The sequence below is a fragment of the Ambystoma mexicanum genome, chromosome 5q (genome assembly GCF_040938575.1).
Source record: "Ambystoma mexicanum isolate Mex_15411 chromosome 5q, UKY_AmexF1_1, whole genome shotgun sequence".
In the NCBI taxonomy this organism is placed as follows: Eukaryota; Metazoa; Chordata; class Amphibia; order Caudata; family Ambystomatidae; genus Ambystoma; species Ambystoma mexicanum.
Window position 1 is genome coordinate 1,082,055,089 of NC_090933.1, and position 20,046 is coordinate 1,082,075,134.

Here is a 20,046-nt window from a genome sequence, read left to right on the forward strand (position 1 = left end):
CATCATCTTGATCGTGTCTAGTCGTCCCCACCAAGAAAGATATAAGGGGGACCATCTGGATGTTAATTCCTTTAGTTTATCTAGTAATGAATGTGTATTAAGCTTAATGGTGTCCGGGATCGAGGGAGCAAATCTAAGACCTAGGTATGGCCGATCAAGCCAGACAAGACAGAGGAAATGGAAAAAGTGACAGCTGGCTCTATGATGTCTACAACCTGCATTTTCCTTCATACAAATATCCCCCCCACTTCTTTACATTCTCAGTTCCTGTGCCCAAGAGTGCAACTGTTCTCATGATGGGCTGGTACTCCCAATCAGCCCCGGGCCTATACATCCTACCCTCGCATCTAGTGCACAAGTAAAACATCCAGTACACACCATGAGGAGCGAAAATAGAACCCAGGAGAGTGTTTACAGAAATGGACACCATTCATCTATACATTAAGAAGCATTATCATTTACCAGTTCACTATGTGCTTCTAACATCAAAGTGTCTTAAAATATCAGCAATGATACAGACCAGGGAGGCATCAATGACTGCTTACCTTTCTGTTTCACCCTCACCCTACTGGCTCCCCGCACAGCCTTCATCATCTTTGATCATCTATGTTGATGATGGTCCATTGGGGAAATCCCCCAATACATTGTAAGCTTCTCTAGAGAACACACTTCCCCTGGATATTCTCTTAATCTAGTCCTGCAACTATGCCATAAATATTTGCCACTTTGGACACCCCACAATATTTGATAGTAATCGTCCAATTCACAACATTACCGTGGGCAGCTGCAAGGTGATGTCACATACATTTTTGCCAAGTTACTTTGATCAAGATGCCATCTGTGAAGGCTCTTAAAATTCGGAGTCATTGTAAGCGTGAACAGATCCCAGTGAAAGGAAACGGTCTTTCGTAAGTGTCTCAGCTCCAAATCTCTAATTATTGTACACATTTAAAGCTCTGATATATGGTGACTCCTTTTGGTAGGGTTCAGCAATGTTTTAACCCATGTTCATGCTGCCCCTTCACTGACCATCCAGAAATGTACCATATGGCTGGGAGGATAGCTCAGGGGCAACATGCTCGTCTTGGAAGCAAGACGACACAGAGCAACACAGGTTCGATCCCTGGGTCCCCGCTTCGAAACCTCTCGGTATTAAGCGCATTATCAATAACCAATTCCAATGTACCATTAAGCCTAAGGAAAGGGAAGATCATTACCAAACCCTCTATTATGTTCTACGTAAGGTCAACTAATGATGGAATTATCCCACCCTTAGTTAGCCAACGCTTTCCATACTTGCATCTGACTATGGGCCTCATTACGAGGTGGGCGGTAAGGGATACCGGGCACCATTAAGGAGACCAGTGCCGGTAATCCCTTACTGCCCAATTCCGAGGTCCCTTAGCGGGAACCGTAAAGGACATGTGGTCTGACCACACGTTCTTTACGGGACCCGTTAAGGGACCTTGGAGCTAATAACAGGCCCGCAATTAGTGGGCCCATTATTAGCGCCTTCCCCCTTCCCATTGAGCCCTATGGGGGCTCAAATGGGAATGGGGAATGGCATTTGGAATGGGGACTTACCGGGTCCACCTAGGTCGGAATGTCCCGGTAAGTCCCCACTCCACCAGACTGGATCCGGACACGATTTTGTAGGCAGCCGTGGCGCTAATAGCGCCATGGCTACCTCCAAAGTCGTAATGAGGCCCTATGTCTGGGTGGTGTTTTCTATTTTTCCTAGTTCAATCGGGTCCCACATGGAAAGGTTAGATGAGAGGGCCACTCCATAAAACCTGATATTTGTATGATCTTTTCATTTCACACCTATAAACACCAGGACAGGCGTTTCTGTTAATCTGCCATCATGTACTCTTCTTAAATGCCCTCAACAAATCTCTAACTTTCATACAGGTTGAAGTCCAGCCTTTCATGAATGTTCCATTTTTTCTTAAAGCATTCCGCATATGGTTGGCAAAGACCCGCAGCTCGGTCAGGAATGTCATTTCACCAAAATGCCAGGGGTAGCGGAAGTGACATCACATGACCCTTGATCTCTGATGACTTCTCAGGAGGTGATGTCATTCGACCCCACGTCGTAGTGATATCGCAGGAAGCAATGGAATGCAATCTTTCACCCTCTGACAAAACAGGAAGTGGCATCACACAGCATTGTTCCTAAGTACACTATGAAAAATATGGTTATGATATCACTATAATGTGATATACATTTCATATAAGAATGGATTGCCATATGTATCGTTAGGAACAGTGTGTATAGGCCCATATTACCAAATTACTGTGAATGCAAGCAGACGTCCAAGGCCAAATGATAATGATGTGTTATTATAAAGCACTTACGCTTAAGCGCTTTATATAGAAAAAATATACATACAATATTCCCCACCCTGTGTTGCTACTCAAAAGGATTAAAGGCTGAGTTGAGGTGTTTAAGAACAGACTAATTTGAGTTACTCACCCCCTGAAGTGTGCCTGAAATAAACCTTTAATGCGTCTAGCAATTATTGCATAGCATTCCAGAAAGACTCATTATTTGGTATTCCTATTCTTTCTTATTTAGGGTCACTGCTGAAAGTGTTAGACTTGTGGAACCCCTGTTCATTTCATTTTAAGAGGCCTGAACAAGAAGGCCAGCCACCACAGAAGCAAAGAGCCACATGCGCTGGCCACAGCCCAGGAGCTTGAATTTTTTTTTAAAAGACACTTTTTTTAAAACCTTTTTTTTTAGGGGTAGCAAGGGAGACCATAGGGGTAGCAAGGGAGACCTCCTGGGTCGCAGTTGCGACCCCTGGTGACCCCTAAATGACATCCCTGAGCTTGGTTGCCTTATAGCAGCCAAACATGTACAGGGACCAACTCCCCATTATTCATTATCTATAAAAACACATCTGGTATGCAAACTAGAAAGATACATGATTTGGTAGTGTTGATTTCAAACCCTGCAAGCACACTCCTTTTTTTCAACTACCTATAACACAATTTTTTTCCATAAACGGTTAACAATGCAAATTCCCAGGGATAACCCCAATTTGAACGCAAAGATAATGGCAAAGATAATGACCCGTGGGAATTTACCGGCTCCGGACTTGCCGGAATTACCGGGGAATTACAGCCCCGGTGATCCAGTAATTCCGGAGCCGGCATTCTCTAAATCCCCATTTTCATGGACTCCACGTCCGGCTGCGGCTGGTGGCGTTACGCCCACCAGGTCAGACCTGTCGGGTGTAACACCACACGGCCACAGAACTTGTAGTTAGCCGGTCCGGAAGACGGTGCCGGTACAGTTTTACCAGACCGGCTAACTTGTAATGAGGGCCATTTAATATCACTCCCTCCAGACCATGATATTTAGGGGCCCTGACCAAGTGGATCCACTTCTACCAGTACCCACCATCCAGCCCTAGTCTCTGCACATTTTCTCAGCACGTACAGACTTTAAAGGACGAAATTATATGAAAGAAGCACTCACTCCGCCTCCCCCATTCCCCCATTCAAAACCTCACCACTGAACCCGGGCCTAGTTCCATCTCTATACCCCAAGCCGGACCAAATGCCACCTTCCCTCAAGTAACCTTGGGGTTTGATGGCAACGTTGATCCTCCCATGTCCCTAAATACTTGCGTCAGGGGCTCTATGGGCGTCCTCCTCCATCTTGTAGCCAAGCACATCTGTGGGAAGATAAAGGCTAAACAAATGTTAAATAAATAACCTCATTCCGAGTTTGGTGGTAAATCCACAGTAAATGCACTCTTTTACTACCAGTCTTCTTTGCCATTACTGCCACCTAGCCCTGTGCACTGCCATGGTACTATGAGTGGTCGTGTAAGTCCCCATTTTCAAAGTTTCTGCCGCGCTCCATGGAGATTTATAATCGATTTGTCGCGAGCAGTAATACTGTTCAGTCAATGAATCTATATGTGGAGGTACCGTGGAGTATTTTCCTCAAATATCTTACTTCCAAATTCGGAATTTAGGGGTGTGGTAAAAGTGGGGAAAGGAAGATGGCTCAAAATGTAAAAACAAATGAGAAGCATTTTCAAAACTATAAGTTGACTACTGTAAATGCATGAAAAATGCAAATCTAAATATAAACAACAAAAGCCAAAACACTGCTTCTGTCAGTAGACTGCTGGTGGCTTTTGCAATGATATGATATGATATGATATGGCATTTGTAGCGCACCTATACACAAGTGTTTCAAGGCGCGACGAGGCAGGGAGGGGGGAACAAAGGGAAGACAGACAACGATCCTACTAGGCCAGGTGTCATTCAGATCGCGCAAGTGCAGGGGTAGGGGGAAGGGAGAAGGTGCAAGGGGAAGGGGGGAAGTGCAGTACAAGGTTAGTAGAATAAAAATAAATAAATAATAAATAAAGAGGGCCAGCTGGTGGCAAGTGCAAGGTAAGTGCAGACAAGTGCTGGGAAGTGGGGGCTGTCGGGATACAGAGACAGTCCCGCAGTGCAGGGATTGCCAGGGAGGGGTTGCCAGGTAGGCAGTGCAAGTCGAGAGTGGCAGGGCCCAGGATCGGGGTCGGTAATAGCCTGCATTATATAACATGCCCATGCAAGACCAAAATCACAGGGCGCAGGATGCCGGTGACTTTGGCAAACACAATTATACCTGTATCTAGAAAGGCTTCAAGCCACCTGGGGACCAGAGAAAATGAGGAAGTGATTTCAAAGACGCTGAAAGAGAGGGGAAGAGGGTTTGATGGGGGGTATTGGGGAGGGGAAAGGAGCAGGCAGGGCTACTTTGTTAATTTCGTTTGGAATATTTGCTTTTGCTCAACGTTTTACCCAAGTAGAATTTCAGAATTGAAGCTTATGTCAACAGGTTTCGGCTGTAACTAATAGTTACCAAAATGTCATCTTTTTGCGCGCAAATCATATGCTGCACACAGTATCCTGAAAGTAAGATAATCATGGCCATGTCATTGTAAACACGTAATGGCAAAGCCACTCACGGCCTGTGGTGCAGTGCAGCTTTAGAAGAAGATCAGTGTAAATGGCAACAACAGTGTAATGCAGCACAAAAGTGAAAAACACATCAATGTTCCATGCAGCAGGGAGACAAAACATACATGTTCTCCCCTCATCTCCCTAAAACTGTGTGCCATGCTGCCCGTTAAAAAGAAAACGGTTTCTTTTAATAGTGCAGCAAGTGGACCACCCTCTTGTCACGCCTGCCTCCACAATATGTCTATCTCCTGGGTATTCTTACTGGTTCTTTCATTTGTGAATATTTTCACACTTTCACTCACTTTTGATGTTCAAACTGCTGTGTTTTGAATTGATTTTGCACAAACATTTATATTCAATTTTAACACCTGGGTCCAGATCACAGAAATGTTGCACCAATGCAAGTGCACTTTTGAACAGCATTAGCACTCGGATAACGTTTTCCTAGGGCCCCATTGGATAACCTTTGCACCGGAACAAGTGCAATTTTGCATGGTACTAGCAGTAGGGCACAAGCTTCCCTACTGCAAAAAAGATATACTTTGAATGCATTTTTGCACCAGGGCAAACTGCTCTAGTGCTATACCAATCTGTATTAGCCCTGGTGCAAGAATACATGCAAAGGATAGGGGTTTCCCCTAGGGCAAAAATGCATGCAAAGGATAGGGTTTTGCTCTAGGGCAAATTTTTCCCTAGTGGCAATACTGTGCAAAATTGAACTTGTGCTGGTGCAAAGTTTCTGTAATCTGGCCCCAAATAGTCTATTTGCAGCAGTGTGCGGCATGGTGATGAATGCAAATAGCCTGTGTGTACGCTTCCCCATTGTTAACTTATCTTATGCCTTGCAAGGAACCTGCTCCAACAAATGCAAGATGTCTGCCAGGAGCTGCAAATTCAAACATGGCGATTCCATGTCCTGCAAGATTCATGCTGCACCTATGATACATTCTCTTCCCTTGCAGGTCCTATTCTGGGGTGTCCGTGAATTTAAGAAAGTGCAGCTCCTGTCTGTGGACCGCCCGCAGGTGATGATAGAATGCGCAGGAAAGGGGGTGAAGTCCAGCGTCATTCAGAGCTACAAGAGCAACCCCAACTTCAACGTTCTCGCAGACTGGTTCGAAGTGGTGTGTATTTCATTGCCTTTTCGTGTTTCCCGCCATGTAAACTTTTACAGCCACTTCACTAACAGCTGGGCAGGTACACAGAAGGCGTTCCTTCTATTAGTTTCCAGAGGACCGTGGCGAGAAGGCGGATGGACTGGAATGTTGATATGGGTCTTGCTGCTACCATCAGGTCACTTTCCTCTGAGCTTTTATTTCTGTACCTAATCCAGTTGTGTGGATGGTATGAGACGATCACCTGTCAATGCATATCAGGTCTATGCGCGCACATACCCCCCTCTTCACTGTAGGTCATGCTTGCATGGAAAGAACAAAAATGTCTAAATCCCATCACTGCAAACCCGAAAATGTATTTTTTTCTTTCTGTCTAATCTTTGCACAAATAGATGTTAAGTGCGCTGGGGGTATTAACTAGGCAGTGTAGTGGGGGCTGCGGGGAGTCTCCCCCTACATTTGTTTGTCAGAAAAAGTGAGAGAATTTGAGATTCACAGTAATCACATAGGTCCATGCTGCATGATCTGAACTGGGTAGGACTAGGATCCAAATTAGTCCTGGGTTCACTCATTTCATTTGGAGACTCTTCTCATTGTACACTGTTGATGCAGGACCAGGCGCACATGTTCTGGCGCCTTTTGTTGACGTGGTGAATTTCACTGCACATTAGGCTGTTGCTACTGTTTAAACCTACCACCTGCAGATAGCGTAGCAGCCCTGAACACTGGTCTATAGTGACCTGCTAGAGCTGTTCATTGCTCTATTGCCCCCACGGGCCTGAATCTGAGGGTGGGGTAGAATTGGTAATATTTGGAAGGTATGGCGAGGAAGAATGAGAATCAGCTGAGTTAAGTAGGCCAGTACCATGTTTGCTCTGTCCATCATTGCTGTTGATCAAAGAGGTTTTGCTGATGCTTGAAAAACAGCGAATGAGGTTATCAATGGGAGCAAATATAGTTGGAATCCCTGTGGTGCCTTTAGAGACTGGTACTAATTGCGGTGTGCTGGTACACCACAGTCAGGTTCCTTTAAACACCACTGACATATCCCATTAATGCTAAAACAAGTTAAGGCAAGTAATTATTCAGCAATATCGGCCCGCCTGCTCATTAGCCTGCCTCCCAGAGAACACATCAGCCCTACACTAAGATTCTTCCATTGGCTGGCCAACGTCCTACCTTTAAAGCTTTGTGCTTCCCTCACTGTGACATCCACAACACCGGCCGTAATTCCTCCTAGACAATTTCACTCGCTACCACCCCTCAAGGACGCTCAGACCTGGCACAGCATCTTTCCTAGATGTCCCACATTACAACTGCACCAGACTTTGTGGATCCTCCTTCTCTGTCCAAGTGCATTCAGGTGTATACTGATAAAATGTTCCCGATTACGGGAATTTCCCACTGTGCTAGTTCCCAGGGTTATGAACAGGATAGTGAATGATAATCTGAGCACAATTCTGTAGGCTATTAATGAGCAAATGTGAGGAAGAAGCAAGAGATGTTCAAATGAGAAGAGGTACTTGTTGGCAGTTGACTAGAGGAAGGTGTGACAGGAAGGACAAGCGCTGATGACTGAAAATGGTAAGGGGGTGACGGTATGCAATGCATGGCATCCGAGGACTGGCACTGGTACAGCAGCAAGGATGGCATCTCATAGTTGGCAGAAGGTGACAGCGCATTGCTGGCAGTAATGGGATGTGACAGTAATGGCAGCCTCTGATGGCTGAGAGGTACAGGGTATGTCAGTAAGGGGAACATTTGATGGCTTACAATGATTGGGTGTGGCAGCTATGAATATCCGATGGCTGCGAATGGTTGGGTTTTACAGTAAGGAGGGTATGTCACGGCTAGTGGATGTAGTCCCAGTAGAGCTCTCCTAAAAGTGACCTGTGAATAGTCATGATCCAAATGTTTTACTGGCCCGCAAATATTTTCAAAACACATTTGGGGGTGAAAACTAGCCCTCTTACACTCTCCCAAAGCACCCCTATACACCCCAGAACCAAAAAGGAGGTAGAACTGCTACTGCCAAGGTTCGTCACCAATTTTTGTCAATAAATTAATCAAAATATGTAATTTGAATTGGGGAACCTGGTATGCTAGTACTAATGGATTGAATCCCTAAATTCATAACCCATGAGATTGTCCAGAAGGGAAAAAGAAACTCACACACATCAAAGACTGTAGATATACATAGTTTGTATTGAGACAAAAACATCAAAAAGCTATTGTGAAAACATACATATAGCAGAATTCAATATTCTAAACACAGACAAATGGTGAAATCAAAATTTAAAATCATCTTCAGTACATGATTAGTTTGCAGTACAGAACATAACCCATGAGGGAAAGGTACATGATTAACTTGAAGTGCAAAACATAACCTATGCGTAAAACATGTGGAGATCGTAGGCGTCAGTAACTTGGTGCTCTTGTGGACCTCTAAACCATCTAGGGCCTAAAGTAGCTTGTATGCAAAAAGCATCTAATCTTGCAGGTGCCAACGTGGCAGAGGGAACGTGGCCAGGATTAGGTGTTGAATTCCAGCCAGCAAAAATGGTTGAAATTATATAAACAACATATAATAGCGGATCCCCAAAGAAATGGGTTTACACATCCCCCTTGAACATAGTACACGTTTTGGCGGCAAAATCATCCAACTTAGAATACATCAGAGGGATATGTATTATTGTACGAGAACTGCCTTCATCAGGGCAAGTAGGTGGCCCCTGTAGCAAGAAAACCAGGAGAAAGGGAGAAGAAAAGGAAAAATAAGTATGGAATTCTTATTTGTCAAAAACGTTATCCTTTCTGGACATATCTGGGTTAATTAGTAACAACAAACATATTGTTCAAAAGATACAATGTTATCGAGGCATCTGAAATTGACTTAATTTAATAAAGGGCTGAAGAGAAGCAAAATGTAGAAATAAATGTAGCTATAATTTAAACGTGGTGGGGGTAAAAAATGCCTGACTCACCACTGAAGCCTTGTAATGAATCTCACTGTGGGGCAGGCTCCCCGGACAGGCCCAACCAGTCAACCTGCACTGTTTTTGCGGGCAAGGAGAGTGTGCAGCTGTGCCAAGACACCAAAAGTGGGCGGCACGGGAACAACGTGCTCTGAAAGAAAGTAAAAGAGTTTTTTTTTAAAAAAACCATGGTGAGACTGCCTGCTGCACACATGGAAAAATAGTGCATGTCAGACGCAGGGGCCATGTTGTATTTGTTTGAAAGCATGCACCCACCGTGGCTGTGTGGGGAGCTGCTGGGGGTTATTTGAAGTGCCCATGCATGATGTACAAATTTAGCATGCAAACAATGAGGTACCTGGGCTTGGCTTGGGTGGCTCCCTGCCTCTGGTAGGAGGTGAAAAGCTAGGAGGTCTGGGCGTACCTCTGCTGGTAGCGTCACCGTGATTGGAGTAGAACTCTGACAGCTAGAGGACTGGTGTCTGGATGCTCCTATACGTGTGGGAGAGAGTAAAGGAGACGAATCCCTCGTTGAAGGGTATATAAAAAAAGCTTGTGGTGAGCCTATCACAGAGCGCAAGCTTCGAGCATTACCTGGGGAGTAGTTCAATGGCACGTCCAAAATCGTGCCGTCCAGATGCTGATTCGAAATGGACTTAACGTTGCTCGTGTGTGCTCATGAGCGCACGTTTGTTAGTCTGGTCTGCAGGAAGTAAATGCGGGCTCTAGCATCGAGTCCCAGTCAGATGTGCTGCTGCAGGCTGAGAGTGTCTGCAGTGCTGGCATCTGTGGATAAGGAGGGTGTGTGTGTCTCGAGGCCAATAGAAACGCGGGGAGCGTTATGGCCTGATTGGTTCTCGCATTGAGAATGCGGAACCAACTCGATGTAACCAGGGGAACCCCTGGGGGCGGAGTCAACGCTCCGAACAGCACCAGACGAACCGGCAGAGAGAGTCAACAATGTGAAAAGGTCGCTAAGTGGCACCAAGCTCAAAATTGTGCATCGTGGGGAAAGTGCCCTAAAGGGTGAGTCAGCTCCGATAGAGGAGACTGTGTAAAAGGGCGTGAGCCCAGTCTCAAGTCAAAAAAAGTAGGTGTGTGGTGGCTGTCCAATCAGGGCAGAACGGGAGCTGTGCTCTGATTGGAAGCAGAGCCACAAGACCGGAATAAAGTGCTGCATCTGCCGGCACTGTGTTAGTAGGTGGCAGGCAAAAATGCCTAAGGTGCGGTGCACAGAGAAGTGCTAATTCTGAGTTATGACTCGCCCATGTATGCTAAAAATGGGAATGGGTTTCATACTCTCAAAGATCGGCTTATCTGTTGAAATTGTGGCTGAGAAATGTCTCCTGAATCAAGGTACCTCACTCAAGGGCTGAAACACATTCAGGGCAGAATGGGAGCCCACTGATTGACTAATTTGTGTGAGGTCAGGAAAATTAGTGAAACATATCAGTGAATGTCAGTAAATTGGAGAGAGGTATATTTTCTCCATAGGAAAATTATTCGTCTGGGGGTCCCAGTTAAGTGAATCAGTCCCATTAGTGCGGGAAGATTTGTTGTTAGTTGAGACCCTGTTCTATAGAGTCCAATCGGTGTATTCAACTGCATTCTAGGTCCAGAAGTCGACCTTGGATATTGGGGCCGTTGCGGACTCTTTCAATGACCCACCATCTGATATCTTGTGTGGTGTGTTTTTTCTCCATATAATGTTGTACCAGAGGAGGTGTGAGATTTTTGCACCTGATCCGTGACCGATGTTCGGAGATCTGTGTGCCAATGTTGCGCATAGTTTGCCCAACATACCGTAAATTGCAAAGGCGCTCTATACAATAGAGCACTTGGTTGGTTTTGCAATTGTAAATGTCATTAAGGATCCAGGTTTTTTGTCCATATTGGAATCGCTGTATTTTGCATGTAAATTGACAGACCGAGCAGGACCCGCATGGGTAATGTCCTTTTAATGGTTGTAAATTCCAAAGATTGCTTTGTGGGGATTTTTTGATGTACATGGAGTGCACTAAGTGCTCACTGATGTTGCGTGCCCTTTTGTATGCAAATCGAGGTTTTTGTTGGTCTGGGAGGCAGAGTCTGACAATAGGCCAATATTTGTGAACAATTTGTTTGATTTGGAAGGCATGCTCATCATGGGTGATCGCACATGTAATTTGATTTTGAGGTCCCTCTCAGGTTTTGGGAGTAAGGAGTGAGTCACGGCATGTGAATCGTGCCCTTTTCAAAGATCTGGACACCAACTTCTTAGGGTAGGCTCTTTCGTCCAATCTGTTACTAAGTAAGTCGGCGTCATGGTAGAAGTCATCTAGGGAGGTGCAATTTCTGCGTATCTGCAGAAATTCCCCGTATGGTAAATTCTCTTTGATGAGTTTCGGGTGATCACTATGGAAATGTAATAGAGTATTTCGGTCGGTAGGTTTGTGAAACGTATTGCAAACTAATTTGCCCTGATTATGTCCAATCATCAAATCCAAAAATGTATCGTGGTATTACTGTATTCCATTGTAAATTGTATATCTGTACTGCAAGTGTTCAGCCAGACAAAAAAGTTTTGCAGTGTGTCTTCTGATCCTTCCTATAGGCATATGACGTCATCGATGTACCAACGCCATTGTTTGATATTATCCTCCCACATATTGATTTGATTGAATATGAACTTCTGTTCAAATTTGGCCATAAATAAGATTGCCAAACCCGGGGCAAATACAGCCCCCATAGCAGTTCCCTTAATCTGCAGATAAAACTGTTTATTGAATTCAAAAAAATTCTTGCAAAGGGCTAGTGTCATTACTTCAATGATAAATTCAGGTGGAGGTATTCATATACAAAATCAATAGCGGCTTGTTGAGGAATACTCGTATATAGTGACTTGATGTCTAAAGTCACTAATAGATGTTTTTGTGGATCAAAGTCCAGGTTTTCAAACACTTGGATTGTGTGCATTGTGTCTCTGATGTATGATACCGTGGTGATACTGATTGGTTTAAGGAAATAGTCCACAAACTTGCATAAAGGTTCCAATATGGACCTGCACCCTGAAAGAATAGGTCTTCCGGGGGGATTGGTGGAGTTTTTGTGGATCTTGGGTAAGGCGTGTAGGCAGGGAGTTCTGCCTGCTGTGGTGATGAGAAAATCAGATTCTTTCTCTGTAATCCAATCTCTTTCCAGAGCGAAGGAGACCATGGCAGCGATTTCAATAGTCAGGTCCTTCGTTGGATCTTTTTTTAGTGGTTTGTAACTTTGTGTATCATTAAGAAGTTCCATGACCATGTGAAAGTAGTGTTCTGAATTCATTATGACAATTCCGCCACCGTTGTCGCCGGGTTTTATCTCTAACTCGGATATTTTCGCTAGTTCAGAAAGGGCTTCCCTTTCTGCTCGTGTGATATTTTGTTGTCTGTTGGTGCAATTTCTCTTGCTCAAATTTCTGAGGTCTCGCAGGACACATCTTTCAAAAGTCAAAAGGTCAGCGGGGACTTGGTTCTCAGAGGGTGAAAAAGTGGATTTAGGATGTAATCCTGTGTCGTTGGAATCCTCACTTTCTTCATGTTCATTGAAGAAAGTACGTAGTCTGACGGTCCGTAGGAACCAACGTATTTCCATCTCGGTACTGTACCAATCGGTATTCCCAGATGGTACGAATGATAAACCCTTCGCTAAAACTGAAGTTTGTGTAGCTGTAAGCTGAACATTAGCCAGGTTAAAAATAGGTAGACCCTGGTCTGCCCCTGGGTTTATCTCCTCCGACGTCTCGGGCATCTGTGTTGGCCTTGGAAACCCGGGTTCCAAGGTGGAGGTCCCCATCTGGTCCCTCCCCGTCCTAAGGTTGAAAGGGTGGTGGGGGATAGTTGTGTGATTGTGGTTGACCAAATTGATTGTACTGGTACGGGTTGTAGTTCTGATTGGAGTTCCCACTTGATGTGCTGCTGCTTGATCCAGAAAATGACACCCCCCTTCTCTTTGGTCTCTGATGGCCCGACTGCGTCCCTCCTGAATGGTTAGGTTTTTTGGAATATTCTTTTGTTGTGTAGGGATAAATTAGTTCTATTTTGAATTCTTTGATGTCTTTCTCTAATTTGTTGGTTTTCTTAATCACAGTGTTTGTTTTAAAAGTAGCAAACTGTTGATTTCCTCTATTTGGTTTCTAGCGTCGGTTATAAGTGAATTATTTGCAAATTTTCTCTCTTCGTTGTCTAGTGTCTTTTGTAGTTCCAGACTGATTCTTTGTGCTGTTGTGATTGTAAGGACCATAAGGTTCCTACTGCACTTGGTAGCTATGTAGCTAAAATTCATTGTGTATTCTTTGTCTTCGAGAAACAAACAAGGTTCATTTCTAACAACTAAACCGGTAGGGATAATGCTGGCTCATAGACATTCCTTCAGAAAGTGCCTGTCTAGTTCTGTCCGGAACACCTTTTTTTGAGTTTGAGAAGGTTGTCTCCTGTACTTTTTGGGGGCCCGGGTACATTAGGTCCCGTGGGATCAAAAAATGATGGTCCTGATAGTAGGTCTGATGTCTGTTCGTCAGTGTAACTTAAAGTGGCACTTTCTGCCATTATATATGACCAGCTTGCTGTGTATTGGACCTGTAGGGAGTGCCCGCCCTCATGGACTGAGATTCCATATACATGTAAATAAAGGCAAAACGGTGCCCTAATTATTTGCACTGGACAAGGTTTCTTCTTGAACCGTGCAATACACCCCTATACACCCCTATACAATACAGCCAGGTGCTTTGAATTTATAAGGACATGTGGGGGCACGGGGGGTGCGTTCAGTGCCTTCATTTCTGGCCCTCAGGGACCTGGAACATTTCCGGACAAGTCTCCAGAAACGTTTGAAGACCTTGAGTGAACTCGAACCACTCCAAATTTGAGTGGGTCCAGTTACCCCGCAAACAGTTCACCCAGGCATACCAAGGAGGGTCTCTTACAGCTAAGAGTGGCAGTGTGTAGAATAAAGTACAGTATATGATGCCTTTCGTTGGCAGAGTGTGAAATAAGACGCAGTATATTATCACTCACATTGGCAATGCCAGTGAGAAGGGTGCCCGATGGCTGACATCTGTTACATTCAGAACTTCAGATGGATAATGCTTTGTATAGCACAGTTGAATCATGGAGACAATTGTAGTGATTCGAATACCATTTTATTTGATATATTTCTATAGCTTAACCTCAAATATGTTTGTATATTTATAGAGGAGTGGTTCCATTGACAGGCATATGATAGGTAGGGATTGTATGTAACAATACTAGTTACAAACGGTATACGACTAAAATACCGACCGTCAAAATGTTGAGGACTAAAAGGCAGAATCTAAAAAAAAAAAAAATATATATATATATATATACACATATACATATACATATACATATATATATAGGGGGGGTTGGGTAAGGGTAATAATACATGTCGTGGTATGGGGGGAACTTGGGGTCTCCCCCGCATATACTTTTTTTTAGGTGATCACATAGATCCTTTTCACACCTCACTGTTGACAAACATCTTTATTTGCACTAAAACATATGTTCTCTCTTATAAAGGAATTGCCGGAAAATGAACTTTTGCATCCACCGCTCAGCATCTGTGTTGTTGACTGGAGGGCATTCGGTCGCAGTACTCTTGTTGGAACCCACACCATTAACTGCCTCAAACAATTTGTATATAAACCGAAGGAACTTCCAGCTCCAGCACCAACAGAAACTGTCCAGGAGGAGGCCGCTGCACAGGACGATCGAGGTAAGCACATCTCTACATTGCTACAGATCTACACTCAATATGGCTGCCGTTGTGATAATGGCACAGTGCTGGAGCCATTCTGTTATGTTGAGACTCGGAGTAATTATTGGTCGGGTTGTATTCTGAAGGTGTCAACTCTAGCGGTGTTTAGATAGTTGTGGCCAGATTGCTGCCATGCCTCTTTGAGGAAAGAGGAACGAGGTATATTAAAGCGAGTACTGTAGTGTTGACCAACCATTATGCTTGCAATGGGGGCTCTAACTAGAGGTACAGGCCTCATATGCCCCTTGAGAGTGAGTTAATGCTCAGTCAGACAATCCGCGTCTGTCTCTAACTGATGCTTCTTAGCTCACTTTAAGTTACTCATTAAAATGTCACACAACGCCACCTGTAGTCTAGCGTTGCCCAATAAACTAGGCAAAGAATGAAGAGTGCAAAGTTAAGGCTCAGAATGCGTTAATGGCATCGTTAATGGCATCGATAAGCAGTCTGTAGGACTCTATCATGGAATGATTGACCTTTGCCTTTTGTATGACACTGTGGCACAGGACCTCTAAGTTTGGTGGAGGTGCCATGATAGGCCCATTGTAAGGTAATGCTCTATTAGTAATGACTATTAACCGATCCCAGAGCTGTCTATGCCCGTCCACTCGATCGTTCAATCATCAATCTTCCCACCTATTGCAGCGCTGCTGCTCAACGCATCATGCCGAAAAGACCTAGTCCCTGATTCATGGAATTATTTGCGTGGAAACAGGGATTTGCGTGGCAATCTGCCACAACTTCCTGTTTGACTAATGAGGATTTGCGGGCAGAATGGCGGGCAAATCCCCTTTTTACACTCAAATAATTCCATGAATCTGGGCCCTAAGTGTATGCAACCTGATTTAATAAAAACTTTTTGTATTAAGTTCACATGTGCATTTAGGCATATATTGATAATTTACTAAACAAGCCAAATATACCTTATCATGTAAATCTTGCACTGTGCTAGGTCTTGATACATTATATACCATGTATTAACAAGAAAAAGACAAATGGATGGGAAATTGGCAATTGATCAACATTTCAATCACCTATAGATCAGTCCTAATGTAAGCATTGTGCAACCCGACTAAAGGTGCATCAGTACACAGCATGGAAGGAGAACGACACACTTTATAAGGTGTTCAGGGACAGAAGGGGTGAGCCAACTGGAATTCCATACTGTTTTGTTATGGTCAATTTGGCTATCTTGATTCCTCGGAATGCAAAATCCAGTTTTGATGCCAAGAAAGATAATGTTTTATTAATCATGGTAGAAAGACTATCGGATCACTGCTAGAGCACGCACAAAGGAAAAGAAAGACTTTACAAGTATTTCCTGATACCCAACGTGGCCCTACGCACAGTTACCTTCTGCCATGTTAGACAGAGCGCCGAAATCGCGACTCAAAAGCTCACGACAGGATGGAGGGCAGGTACAACTCTGAACGAGTTAGCTATATACCCAACAACAACAAACAAGAGATGGTTTCAAACTCTAATTGTGACATACAAATCATGCAAACGTTTGATTTATGGAGAGAAAAGTGTTTAAGCATAAATAAATAGTGAGACACTGAAACATGCAGAGACTGAACATATCACGAAAAACGAAGATGAAATTGCCTATGATTGGACTAACGAAGAATGATATGCTGAGAGGTACAATGCATGGTGGCCATCGCGTATTTACCTAGCAGAGAGACGTCTAGGTCAATATCATATTTTTACTGAAAGATTGTCCATATCCCCAGAACTGATCGAAGGATTTTGCAAAGCTTTCCCTACCGGAGTGGTCCGCTTTTCCTGGATTCGTGTTGACATCGCTGAGAACCTCAAAATCAATTTTACATGAGATTCTGTAAAAAGTGTTTCTCCTTGAGTAGGGTTATGCATCTAAAATGACAGGGATAATTCTAGCGCAATTTGTTTTCCAAGTTTCAAGAGAAAATTGAGCTTGCGTTTGACCTCCTCGAATGCTGGAGAAACAGAAATGTCTGAATGATCCATTTGTGAAGGTTTGCAAGCCGGATGACACCTAATTGGGATGTCTGATTGGCAGGCGGTCACTTCAGCATTATGCAGAGCGTCTTCAGTGTGGCGGAGGACATCCTCATTATCGCACCGACACCCTTTAGCGGAAAATGAAAATCCTTCCTGCAGTTTGCTGCTGACCCTCAGGAATGGGAAGAGGAGTATGACTGTTTGAAACAGTCCAGCATTTTGTAAAGCTCAGCAACATGATACTTCAAAAAAGTCTACTTAAAAAGGAGACGTGCCAGATTAAAATATTCCCTCTGCCTTTGCTAGTTCTCAGTAGTGTGAAGGGGTTAGTTTCTACTTTTTACCTCAAATAAAATATTTCAGAAAATGTGAGATTTTTTGCAAAATGCACTTTTTGCTGATTGCATGATGGACCTGGATGACCAACGGATGAGTGGTGCACTCTGGCAAAAGAATACATTGACATCCAATGCTGGCAGCCAACCCTCCAGCTGCATGTTACTGGCATCGCCTCATCTGAGGCTATTAGGAGGAGGTCATGATTCCAAGGCTTCTGGAGATGCCTCGCAATCAATATCAGTTCACATCATGGAAAGCAAGAAGTGGGCTGATACAACTCTGCGCCCTTGAAGCATACTGAGAATCTGACGATCCACCAGACTATACCCAGCAGACACCAATTCCTCTTCCCTCAGTGAAAGCAAGCTGAAGGACTATACCCAACAGCCACCCCTTCCTCCTCTCTGCGAAAGCAAGCTGAAGGACTATACCCAACAGCCATCCCTTCCTCCTCTCTGCGAAAGCAAGCTGAAGGGCTATACCCAGCAGCCATGCCTGCTTTCTACCTCAGCTAAATCAAGCTGAAGGACTATACCCAACAGCCATCCCTTCCTTCTCCCTTAGCGAACGCAAGCTGAAGGACTATACCCAACAGCCACCCCTTCCTCCTCTCTGCAAAAGGAAGCTGAAGGGCTATACCCAGCAGCCATCCCTGCCTTCTACCTCAGCTAAATCAAGCTGAAGGACTATACCCAGCAGCCATTCCTTACTTCTCCGTCAGCGAAAGCAAGCTGAAGGACTATACCCTGCAGCCATCCCTTCCTCCTCCCTCTGCGAAAGCAAGCTGAAGGACTATACCCAGCACCCATCCCTTCCTCCTCCCTGTGTGAAGCAAGCTGAAGGACTATACCCAGCAGCTACCCCTTCCTCCTCCCTGTGCGAAAGCAAGCTGATGGGCTATACCCAGCAGACATCCCTGCCTTCTACCTCAGCTAAATCAAGCTGAAGGACTATACCCAGCAGCCATTCCTTACTTCTCCGTCAGCGAAAGCAAGCTGAAGGACTATACCCAGCAGCCATCCCTTCCTCCTCCCTCTGCGAAAGCAAGCTGAAGGACTATACCCAGCACCCATCCCTTCCTCCTCCCTGTGCGAAGCAAGCTGAAGGACTATACCCAGCAGCCATCCCTTCCTCCTCCCTCTGCGAAAGAAAGCTGAAGGACTATACCCAGCACCCATCCCTTCCTCCTCCCTGTGCGAAGCAAGCTGAAGGACTATACCCAGCAGCTACCCCTTCCTCCTCCCTGTGCGAATGGAAGCTGAAGGACTATACCCAGCAGCCATCCCTTCCTTCTCCGTCAGCGAAAGCAAGCTGAAGGTTTATACCCAGCAGCCATCTCGTCCTCCTCCCTCTGCGATAGCAAGCTGAAGAACTATACCCAGCAGCCATCCCTTCCTCCTCCCTGTGTGAAAGCAAGCTGAAGAACTATACTCAGCAGCCATCCCTTCCTCCTCCCTGTGTGAAAGCAAGCTGAAAGACTATACCCAGCAGCATCCCTTCCTCCACCCTCAGCAAAAGCAAGCTGAAGGAAATGAAAAGGGCCAATAGCCTGCTATGAAAGTCATCCAATAGCAAATGCATTGCCTCCTCATTCAACACTACACACAATTATACTGGTCTATACCCAATCTCTAATTAGCTGCACAGTAATGTGATTACTATTCTGAGACTACTGAATTATACACATAAAAAGTGAATCAATCAAAATGATAGTCTTCTTGGATATGCCTCCTGCATTACTGTATAACTTGGAACTTTCTGTAAATGAAAAAGTAAATGGAGCACAGAAACTATTCATACATTTAAATATGTATGTGATGTATGTGCAATCAACCAATAAGATGGACTTTAAAGTGCAATCCCCCTGCATCCCTTATAACGTATTGTCCTGTGCCACCGTCTCTTTGCCACGAGTTGAACTTGCTCTTTGCATCTGTCTGTGTGCTTCTTAAGTATCCTCCTTTACTGTCTACTTCTACTCTGAGAGCTTTGACGTGGCTTTCTAGGCAATATGAACTGCCAATAAACAAATACAATACATGTTATTTATTTTGCCAACATTGAGTATTTTTTATTTGTTTAATGAAAATTACAGGGGAAACAATGCATTTTTGGCACACACGTGCTTACAAAACATGTTAACTTTACAGAGCAGAGGGCAAGCATCCTTAACAATGTGTGAGAGGATGTTGATATAAGACCAGATGATGCGGGGAGGTAGAAACATGAGCTAAGGACGAGGACAGTAGAGCATGATTTAGGAATGGGATAGTGGAGGAAGTGCTACGTTTTTAGTATAAAGGGGTGAGGGAAAAGTACTCTGGGGTTGTCGTAGAGAGGTTGGGGGAGAGGAGAATCGGGAGATGTGGTGGCGTAGAATGCTATGCAAGTGGTTCTTCAGAATGGAGGAGGGCTAGGAGGTTGGATATAAATATAGAAAGCAATGGCTTAGTGTGGAGAGGATGAGGAAGAACATTCCAGAGTAAGGGAGCGAGGAGAGGAAGAGAGCGGAAATGAGAGGCAGTGCAAGTGGCACAAGAGGTGGCAATGAGGTAAGCTGAGGGTGATTGTAGCGAATGAGGAGAATACAGAGTGAGATGGGATGATAGATAGGGTCGGGCAAGCTATGTACAGTTTGAAGATGATGAGAATGAGTTTATACTTTGCCCTCTGTCTCATAGAGGACAATCCTAACTGAACGCGGGCTAGGGAGGAGGAGGTTAAGTGGGGATGGTCGAAGAGTGTATGGACAGCACATTTGAGGACTTTGTCGGTAGGTAAAAAAGCATAGTTGGTAACCCCATAGAGTAGCCTGGCACTCTAGTCAGATCGAGAGAGTACTAAAGAGGAGATTAAGT

At 44.5% G+C, this 20,046-nt stretch overlaps 1 protein-coding gene and 1 long non-coding RNA gene across 2 annotated transcripts in view; one reads left to right on the forward strand and one right to left on the reverse strand.

The window, feature by feature from the left end:
* Positions 1-20,046, forward strand: part of FER1L6 (fer-1 like family member 6) — a 1,078,814-nt gene that overhangs the window by 667,360 nt on the left and 391,408 nt on the right. Inside the window, exons 24-25 of the mRNA XM_069621590.1 lie at positions 5,940-6,101; positions 14,626-14,821. Coding sequence (XP_069477691.1) covers positions 5,940-6,101; positions 14,626-14,821 — 358 coding nt within the window. The remainder of the gene's footprint in view (positions 1-5,939; positions 6,102-14,625; positions 14,822-20,046) is intronic.
* LOC138497887 (uncharacterized) lies at positions 9,091-9,827 on the reverse strand. Its single transcript, XR_011278659.1, has 3 exons — positions 9,662-9,827; positions 9,426-9,559; positions 9,091-9,218 (listed from the first exon to the last, which is right to left on the reverse strand). It is a non-coding gene; the product is annotated as an uncharacterized lncRNA (long non-coding RNA).